This window comes from Cucurbita moschata, unplaced genomic scaffold (assembly GCF_002738365.1).
Source record: "Cucurbita moschata cultivar Rifu unplaced genomic scaffold, Cmos_1.0 Cmo_Scf00007, whole genome shotgun sequence".
Lineage (NCBI taxonomy): Eukaryota > Viridiplantae > Streptophyta > Magnoliopsida > Cucurbitales > Cucurbitaceae > Cucurbita > Cucurbita moschata.
This window is the reverse complement of record NW_019268523.1, coordinates 4,537,911-4,548,434: the sequence shown is the minus strand read 5'-3', so window position 1 is coordinate 4,548,434 and position 10,524 is coordinate 4,537,911. Positions and strand designations below refer to the sequence as shown.

The 10,524-nt window shown below is 36.8% G+C and overlaps 2 protein-coding genes across 2 annotated transcripts; both read right to left on the bottom strand.

Moving 5' to 3' along the window:
• Positions 1 to 799: 799 nt before the first annotated feature.
• Positions 800 to 2,806, bottom strand: LOC111444845 (pentatricopeptide repeat-containing protein At5g13770, chloroplastic). The gene has a single exon (XM_023082923.1). It carries the CDS (start codon positions 2,780 to 2,782, stop codon positions 953 to 955), a length of 1,830 nt encoding a protein of 609 aa, XP_022938691.1. The 5' UTR covers positions 2,783 to 2,806; the 3' UTR covers positions 800 to 952.
• A 1,545-nt stretch (positions 2,807 to 4,351) lies between these two features.
• On the bottom strand, positions 4,352 to 9,590 carry LOC111444847 (putative pentatricopeptide repeat-containing protein At2g02150; the record flags this gene model as incomplete). The annotated part of the gene is made up of 4 exons (XM_023082924.1): positions 4,352 to 4,918; positions 5,330 to 5,390; positions 6,634 to 6,767; positions 6,962 to 9,590. A coding segment is annotated over one exon (2,343 nt), but the record flags the coding sequence as incomplete, so codon positions are not given.
• Positions 9,591 to 10,524: the final 934 nt, after the last annotated feature.

Genomic DNA, 10,524 nt, shown 5'->3' with positions numbered 1-10,524 from the left:
CCTAGGGTGCATAAACCTTCATAAATCACGCCATGTAAGCTATGTTATATAAGAAAGATTTGACAAGAATTATGTATACATGATTCGTAGACTCATTATGTTATTATGAATGGAGGTTTGACTTGCATCATAAACTTATGTCATGATTTTAAGCCCTGGGAACTTCATGCATTTTGTGTGACATATGCATCGAGATTCTTCCTCATTATGATTAGTACAAGCGCGTATCTTACGACATTTATATTTTCTCATTATGTTATGTGGGCTCTTTCCCTCTGTGGCGTTTAGTAGCCCGATGAGCTAAGCCCAAGAGCACATATACATAGTGGATTCATGTACGTGTGTGTGGGTTGTGCGTAAGGAAGTACTACAAATCCAACTCTATCCGAATGGAAAAGCAGAACCCAAAGCCATGCTATAATGTTTTTAAAAGAATATGCCCCACCATAGTACATGTTTGCATTTCTCAACCTCAACAATGGAGTTACTGAATATTTCTTAAAATACCAAGTCATGTACTATTTTTATTTTTCAAGTAAAAGTAAGACGCCCCAAATGACGGCGTCGAGATAAAGGTCATAGAATTAGAGTTGTGGTAGTTGCATTCATGTCTAGTTGGTAGTCCTTAGGTAAGATCCGGTCTTGTTTTATTTTATTCAATTTTACATCGTTTATATTTCGCCTCTTTTATTTCATGACGACGTTGTTTTAAGGTATTTATTAAGAATGATAAGTCCATGGCACCTTTTTATAAAATATTTTCAATGAATATTTTTTACCGGTATTAGTCACATCATGCATACCGTGGTGACCTTGCTTTTAATAGAAAAATTGGATCGTTACACAAACTATATGAACGGAACTGAGAATTTACAGAGAAAATAAAAACTACATACAAATAGTAAATCTCTTGGGCATGGTGAAAAATTTTCAATAATCAGTATGAAACAGTTTAAACAAAGCCCGACTTTCCAGCATAATGATCTTGCAACCATTTTGCTTGCACTTGCAACCCAGCATCCATCAAAGCATTCAAGGCTGACCTATACAGCCTCTCATCCAAGCGTATTCCTTCTAAGTTCATGTCCCTAAGAAGCTTCACCAGTTCATCAACCCGACTCGTCTTTGAGAACACGCCAACCATGATTCCCGCTATCGCCTTGTCGATGGCTCCCCCGTTCATCCGAAACTCACGGTAATATCGCTCGCATGTCTCGAATTCTGCTGCCTTCACATAAGCATTTATGATACTTGTATAGCTAACCTTATCAGGTGCTATCTTTTTGCGCTTCATTTCCTTCCATAGCTTCTCAACTTGCTTCAAATTCTTAGCCTTCCCATGCATCTCCATCAGGATATTGTAAATCCAAACATTTGGCTGACACCCTCTTTCTTTCATCTTTGCTAACAGCCTCATTGCATCCTTCAATCTCCCTGTCTTCCCATACATTGATATCAAGCTAGAGTAAGCAACTACACATTTGTCAAACCCCTTCTCCTCCATTTCTACAAACACGTCCTCCGCTTTTGAGTACAGCCCGACACGGCAGTAAGCGTTGATCGCCAAGGCGTACGTCACTTGTCCTGGCTCGCACTCGTCTCTAATCAGCTTTTCGTAAACATTAACCGCAGCATTATAGCCCCTTCTCGTGGCGTAGCCATTGACAATTGCACAGAAAATGCAATCTGATACACCAATTTTGAAGTCCTTCATCACTTCAACAATCTCAAGTGCTTTCTCTAATGACCCTTGTTGAATATACATCAATATAAGCTTTTGAAACATGGCAGGGTCTCTCAATAACTTCTTGGTTTTTGCTTCATTGTAAAGATCTTCAGCTAATTTAACTTCTTGGATACTTGCAAAAGTGCATATCAAAGCAGAGTAAATGGTGTAATCTTCTACAATCCCTTTCTTCCTCATATCTCTAAAGAACTCGAGCGACTCGAAAACTCGCCCCGATTTCGCTAATGACTTACAAAGTATCCCATAAATTTTGGTGGAAAAGGGTGTAAAATCAGAAATCCTACTCTCAATTTCATTAAACAGTTCCATGATTCTCTCAGAATCCCCAAGTTTAAGGTAGGCTTCCATGACCCTGCAGTAACATCCAGAATCTGCTTCAATTTTAGCAGATTTCAAGCGCTGGAAAACCAGGATAGTACTTTTGTACATGTGAAGCTTATTGTAGCCTCTCATGGCAGCTTCAAATGCAGCCGTAGCAACATCCCTATCCCGTTCAAAAACCTCAAGCAGAGCCCTAACAACTTTAAATTTTCTACCTCTAACGCAACTACTAACCAATCTAGAACAAGTATCTCTATCAGGGCAAACATCATAATCCACAAAATCTCTAGAAACTAACAAAATCAAATTCCAGTTCTTCGATCGCACTAAGTACCTGATGAGATGCCTCAATGTTGATTTCTCAGGTCTAAACCCTGGCGTCTCCTTCGCTTTCACGTAGTACTCATAGATCAAATCCTCCCGTCCGGGGTTTTGGGGTAATCCACATAAGAAATCGTTCAAATCTTCTACACTGGACGACGAGGGAAGTTGAAAATCCTGAAGATTAGAGTCCGAATCGATCTCGGGGAGGGAAGTGGGCGATGATTCTAGGATTGGGGACGGGCACCCGGAGGAATTTAGGTGAAGAGATCGAAGATTTGGAAGAGAGAAAAGGAGAGCGAGATTGGAGGCAGGGATGAAAGTAAGGAGACGGGATTTTCTGAAACAGGTTGATGAGGGGAGTGACCAGTCGGGAGAGCCAGTGACGGCCATGGAAGATAAGGTCCGTAGGACAGGGGAGGAAGATCACAAGGCCACATAGTATATAGCTTAACGGTAAAGAAGTATCATCTTCTCAGCCACTCAAATTGCGCCACGTGGGAAGTTCTTGGACAGAATTCGAGTTTTTTTTAATATGATTCTCCACGTAAGCATTATGTTTCCTCCATGAAAACCGCGAGCCACGTATGTCGTATATATATGGTCATCAATAATGAATCATCCCTAATTTAATATAGATACTAAATTATTAAAAAAAAAAAAAAAAACGAGTTTTTTTTATAGATATTATAATTTCGGCTAAAATATAAAATATTTGAATTTTAAATTATATAAAATTAATACAATTTAATTTAATAACTTAATGTTTAAAATTTATAATTTGTATTATTATCGGCAGATGAATAAGTATGCAACAATTTAGTCTTGATAATATAAAATTTATAACGCTAAAAAATTCTATTAAAATTAAATGTCGTTTTATGTATCACATATTCTTTTGCGGTATAATGAAAATGTTAATTTATAACTTAGATTGATATGGAACTCACAATCATATAAAAATATCGACGAAATGTGGACGAGAAGTTGCTACCCTCCTAGATATACAATGAGGAAGAATTTTTTTATTGAACAATAACAAATGTTCAAAGAAAACAATCTACATGGCGTTTGGTCAAGGTCCTAAAACTCAATCTTGCTCCTACACTTGGCCAAAGTGTCCTTCGTATGCAATGTTGCATCTCATTTCATCCTTTCGATTTTCAACATGACCATCTCGCTTTATGATGTCATCACAAGTCTTAGGATGTCATCGACCTTCACTGTTTGCTCAAATACGCTTATTGAAAACTAACCCATGAGTCAACTTTATAATCAAGTCATCTCAAAAATCCATCATTCATCTGTCTCGAGTCATGACCTTTTTACGTTCATGTCAAGTCATTTATGCATACCATATCAAAGAGCAACCTCATATACCAACTTTCAATACAAGGGACGAGGCACAATGTTGGTACACCTATGTAGTCTGACACTATCCTAAAAAATCCATTCCTAAAGGAGAGACTCATGCATGTATAATTCGATAGCTCACTTAGGCCACAAGACCCCAAGGTGGTGGAGAGCCGACATAATATTTCCTATAATACATTTTGAGGCATTTCCTTTTTAGGAGTAGACATGTTTTTTGTCAATGATCATATGAAGTGTCCATTTAGCTCCGATTGACACCTAAGAAAGCTTTCATCTTATTCATCTGTTGATAATATCATAAATTTTTGTCAATGATCATATGGAATGTCCATTTAGCTCCAGAGGAGCATGTCAAAACTCACGTCCAAACCCCAACTCTTGAATGGTTACCAAAATGATCAGTACGAAATAACATAAAAATGGATTCATTAAAAAATCCCACTCGATAAAGTTATTAAAACCTTCCAATTTTTATCCCATGATATATTGTAAAAGAAACAACCCATTGATAACAATCTTATATACAAAAACCTATAAGATTTTTTAACATCAGAAAGTGATTGAAGCAACTTACATAAAACTCAACTAATCACAAGATTAAGGGATTCTAACCTTATAACATTGAATTAACAAGAAAATCCACAGAATTGTACTATCTTCAAGAAGTAACTCACAAGATTTGTACCCATTTCCTCTAAAATGCCTAACTTGAACAACTAAATTTGTTTTTAAGATTGAGTTGCACTGAATGGCACATTGAAGAACTGGTTATTAACAGACTGTTCTAGTAAGCTCAACCTAAAAATATCTAATGTGGCAACTTTTTGGTTCAGTAGAAGCATCATTCAAGTTTATCATAAGGACCTGCGAAGAAAAAAAAGATCTTCTGGTCTCTAATAATGGTATATTCATCTTTCCTGTTTTGAGAAATACTATTACACTGTTCTCTATACTTCTCCTCTTCTCCATGCTTTAGTTCTTAAATTCATGTGCAGATTTTTTAACAGAGAAACAGTAAATCATATCACTTAACCTTCCTGGGCTTCATTCTGCAAGGCTACAACACTTCATCGTGCAGCTTCCTCCTTCCAGTACTCGTGAGATTTGAGACTTGCATTCACATATTGGGAGCCAGCTCTCTCCCAGACCAACCACCTGAGAAATTCAAAGAAACGTGTCTTATGAAATCATTCATCCGGTGGCTTCAATGGTAAAACAAATATATACATGCCATAATAAATCGAACCAATATTCAAATGATCAGGACAACGGTGTACACTTCTCAATGTAACCTAAGCTCTGCTTTTAGACCCCGTACCGAGTTTTGTTCCCTACACTACAGATCCTGATGATGGATAACGAACAGACATGAAACTGGAACCAAACTCTGAAGCTTTTGCAAGTCATCATCAACTCAAGTTTTACTATGCTAATGGGATACATCTAAGTAGTTGCTTCAGTTCAACTTAAATGTATGGATGTGCCAAAAGTCACTGTACAAATGTGAAGATTGTACTAGTAATCAGTTCACTAGACAAATTTATTTGAGAAGTGTTAAGTGATTACCTTCTTAAGTGATCAGTCAAGTAGCTTTTCACCACCTTCATGATGCTGCAACAAACTAAGCCTAGCAATAGAAAGAAAACAACCACATAAGAGTAATTACAGTGTTTATGATAGATGACTAAAATACACTAAGGCATACAAAATTTTTAAAAGATAAAGAGGTTTGCGAGGGGGCTCAGTTTAATGCTCTTTATGTGTGGGTGTCTGTTAATAGACTCTTTTGTAAATAAGATCTAGGCTTGGTTTTGTTGGATTGGAGCCTGTTCTGTAGTTATCGGGGCTCCTCCTTTTGTTCTGGGATGTTTTTTTTTTTTTTTTTCTCGATGAAAGCTTGGTCAATTTGGTACACCACCCGGAGGGCACCACCACTGAAACACTCTTAGATAGGCATGTCCGTGAAAACCAAAATTGATTCAATCAGGTCAGTTTGGTCAAAATTTGGTACAGATGTCAGGGTATTCAATTCTATATAGTTTCAAAACAGCAAATATTTCAATAGGTTGGATTTCATAGATTGGATTGACTGGACTGGTTTTTGCTCTGCAGTTGGTTTCATCGATTGTAGATGGGGTTTTTGGTTCGTTGGCTTGGTCTGTTTGGCTTTCTTAAAAAATCTTGGTGTAATTTTGCTTTTCAATTTATACTATTTTGACATATAGGTTTGGAATCGTTGGCCAAAAACCAACCCACTTGCGCTCATGTTCTATCTAAGGCAACAAATCTAAAGAGCCAAACAGGGGAAGAGATAAGTCCAGCATTTGTGAGCAAACAGACAACGAATGAAAATGATTGCTGTCCCCTCACTAGAGTTGTAATACCCATAAATTTAAGGAAGAAGATAACTGAGGTTTCCTCCTACGAATCCTGTTGTTGGTGAACTTGGCATATTTATTGAGAAAAGGAGATCATAAGAGGAATGTTCTGAGTTTCATAAGAATTTTGCCACCCAAATCTTCCTAGCAAGATTTGTTGGCAAAAACTATAACAATTCATGAAAACCCAAATCAAGGACGCATTTCAAAGAGTCTCTCTAGGATTAGGTTTATTGTTGTCCATAATCTCCATATGAACCTACATTCCTCAATAGAGGAAAGAACAACCCAAATCTTGTTTTAGTTTATGCGTCAATGTAAGAAAGAACAGCAGAGAAAGATTGGTTCCTGTGAGAACCTCCAGTCTCCAGTCGTATGAGAAGAGAGGAGCTTTTTTTTTAATCACTTTACCCATTCCAAAAGTAACCATAAGTTTACAGAGATGAACATCAAATTTCAAATATAAACAAGCATGAAGAGTCAAGTTAACACCTTACTCATTATAAGTCATCCTGAGCCTCAAACTTGAATGAGTACGCTTCAATCGGTAAAACAAAAGACAGATATTTTCGCTAGAATGGTTCCACAGGAATCAATATATGGTAGCACAGGAATCCTCTTTGGACCTGCAAACCCATATGCCAAATTAGTTGACAGAAGACAAGCAGGATGGATGCACCATGCATAATGTTGAAGAAAAAGTGATCACTTTCAATCTCATATAAATGTACTGCCAAAAGTTGCACACCTGTATCTCATGTCTAAACAACATTCTTCTTTTTTGGGAAAGAGAAAGAGAATGAGAAAGACTGACACTCACATTTATAGAAGACTGATGATTAATGAAACGCATGATATGATGGGATTTTCTGCAGATATCATTTAGAAACTAGAAAGCTGCATCTTATCAAATAGAATATTTTGGATCAGAGCTTTTAAAACCAACATCAGATACATCACGCATGGCCTGCAAGTTCTTCCCATCAGACATGGCGGCCATTTGAACGGTGGGTTTCTTGGGTTGTCATACTCTCTAAATCCCAAATAAAGACCACATGTGCTTGTAATTAAAATACAGACACCAAAGATGATCAGATTGGACCTCATCAAGTTCTAAGACTGGGAACTTCAAGGCTACAGTTTTCAGTAATTAAACCCCTCCTTCTCATTTCATTCTTCAATTCAATGGCTTCGTCCAACTGTCCAAGCTTGTAATACTCTCTCAGTAGACATGTACATAAAATCTCCTCGGGAAGTATGCCTTTCTCAATCATTTCATTAAAAAACTTCCTTGCTTGATGCAGGTCACCACATTGAGAAAATCCCGAAACCATGGAAGTATAAGCATGTAAATCAAACTCAATAGCTAAGTCTGTCATTCTGCTAATCAAATCCAAAGCTTCCTGAAGATTTCCAAGCTTCAAGTTGCCATCAATAAGAGCAGTAAAAGCTGTTTTATCTGGGGTCATACCCCTATATTGCATTTCATCAAACAACTTTTTGGCAGATTCAATGCAATTAGTTTTACAAAGACCATCAATAAGGGCCGTATAAACTGCAACATTAGGTTGTAAACCAAGATCAGACATTCTACCAAAATAATCAACTGCCAGTTCGACCATACCTGTTTTGCACAGACCATCAATTAGTACACAGTAGGTTACAACAGTAGCCTCAACACCCATATCCTGCATCTTGTGAAGAAGATTTATTGCATCTGAGCTTTTTCCAGCCTTAAAATAAGCATCCATAATTGTTGTGTATATAACAGGATTTGCACTAATACCCTGACTTTTCATTTCTTTAATAATAAGTTTAGTTTCTTCAAGTTTGTTTTGACTACAGAGACCCCAAATAATGGTGCCATAGAGTATTAAATCTGGTTTGATGTTACATTCTGTCATTTGCTTCAATATTTCCATTGCATCCTCCATTCTCTCTGCCTTAATATAGCCATGAACCAAAGCAGTGTAAACCTGCTGGTTGGGCGATAGTCCATCTTTCAGCATTGCCTTAAACACTTCTTCCGCTTCCATCATTCTTCCATCTTCACAAAGCCCATCCATTAGAGCTGTATAGGATACTACATTTAAATTAACTCCTGCCTGCAACATATCGTTGGACAACTTCCATGCTTCTGTTAAATTACCTGCCTTACAATTGGCATCAATCAGAGAAGTGTATGTGAACTCATTAGGTAGCAGGCCAACTCTTCTCATATCAACAAAAAGTTTGATGGCATATTGCATCATTCCCTCCTTGCAAAAAGCATCAATCAATGTGCTATATGTTACAACATTTGGTTTTAACCCACTGTTCTTCATCTCAGAGAGATACTCAAAAGCTCGAGGCATCTTCTCAAACTTACAAAAACAATTGATCAATGCATTATAAGTAATTACATCAGGAACACAGCCGACATCCTTCATTTCTTTAAATAAATACACAGATTCTTCTAGTAAACCAACCTTGCCATAGCCATCAATCAAGGAATTATAGGTGACAACATCTGGAGAAAAGCCCATTTGCCTCATTTGCACAAACAAACGTCTAGCGCTTTCCAAATCCCCTTCTTTGCACAAGTAATCTATCATTACATTGTAAGTAAAAACAGAAGGTGCAATCCCAGCCCCAATCATATCATTGAAAAAGTTCTTCACCAACTGTCCATTCCCCGACTTTGATAATCTATGCAAAAGAAAATTGCATGAACGTGCTTTGGGAAGAGTCCTAAACTTCCTCATTCTCGAGAAACATTCATTAGCTTCCTCAAGCAGACCCAACTCTACCAGAACACTAAATAAAATGTCAAAGACTCCTGTTCCTGACACACAAACATTCCTAGTCGACCATAACATATCAAATATATTACAAACTGGAAAAATCATGTCGATACGACACTTCAAAATCACTTCTTTAATAATATCATGGGCATTCGTATACATTCTCGCACAAAACAGCATGTGAGCTATAATGCAGTAAGACTCGGTGGTATGGCAGAAACCAATCTGGCTTCCTGCCCATTTGAAGAACTTAAGGGCTAACTTTGGATCTTCTTTCAATTCAACTAAAATCTTAGAGACCCAAATGGGCGCGAGTGCTGAATCAAATAAAATAACAATCTTAGGATCGTTCCAGAGGTCTTGTTGTATGATTTTACGAAGGGAACCAATGTCTAATGATTCAAATGAACTATTTGTATTCGAGTAACTAACAAAAGGGAGCCGAAATATACAAAGAAAGCTAGCGAACCAAAGACAAGAAATGTAACAGCCATTTATTGATGTTAGGGACGACGAGGCATTAAATGCATTGAAAGAAAGGCAACCCGGATGCGAGGAATTTGAAGACAGAGAGATTACACGGTAAGAGGCTCTGCGACTAACTTGAAAAAGACCGCGAAAGAAGAGTAGCATCGCTGAAAGGAGTGAAGCAAAGGGGAAGAACTCTCAACGGAAAGCTTCATCTTCTTCAAAGGAATGGATGCTCATGTTAAATTAATGGGTGGTAAAACCCCAAGCCGTAAGAGGTTTTAGGGTTTATGGGCATCGGCCAACCGCGCCACTGCGAAGAGTGCCGCCGTTCGATCGCTTAAAATTCAAACGCAGAGAGATTCTGAAACAGAAGCAACACAGAAATGAGAAGGCCGAAACCCAATTAGGGAAATGAGGCGATCTGTGTACGAAGCTTACCTTAACCCATGTCTGCTTGGGCCATGGCGTCCTGGTTGCAGGCTTTGAAAAGAGCAAGGGCCTTCCCTGCTGAAGTTTTTTTTATTTTTATTTAAATTAAAATTTTGGTATCTAAAATTTTATTTTTATTTATTTTAATAGTTAAAAGATTTTGAAGAATTATTCTCCAATATATTTTAATTTTTAATTAGTTGAGTTATATTTAATTCCGTAACTTTTTAAAATTATAATTTTCAAATATTTAATCACAAATAATTTTAAGATAAAATTCACTAAATTAGATATATATTATATTTGTATATAAATAATAATTTTATTATATAAATGTATGTATTTACGGCTCTTCATTTCTAAACTCAACAATCGTATCGTAAAAATGGAATCCAATACCATTTTAGTATTTATTTCAATTAATTAATGAAAAAAATGACGTGATATTTGTTTTTAATTCCTCTTCCATTTTCAAAAAATAAAATAAATAAGAGAGCCCGTACATGTGAAAGTGATACTACTTACATATAAAAAGCAGTACATAAGGTCTAGTGATTACGAAAGTGGTATGAGTTTGTTAGGTTTTATTCATATAAAAGTGATACACATAGAGCATGTAAGTGATACACGTCACAAGTGTACATAAGAACTCGATATAAAGCCATAGTTGTAGATCTCACAATAAATAAATATCATAATT

Bases quoted from the DNA above. Each gene is read 5' to 3' on its own strand.
- LOC111444845 (XM_023082923.1), bottom strand. From the start codon at position 2,782: ATGGCCGTCACTGGCTCTCCCGACTGGTCACTCCCCTCATCAACCTGT.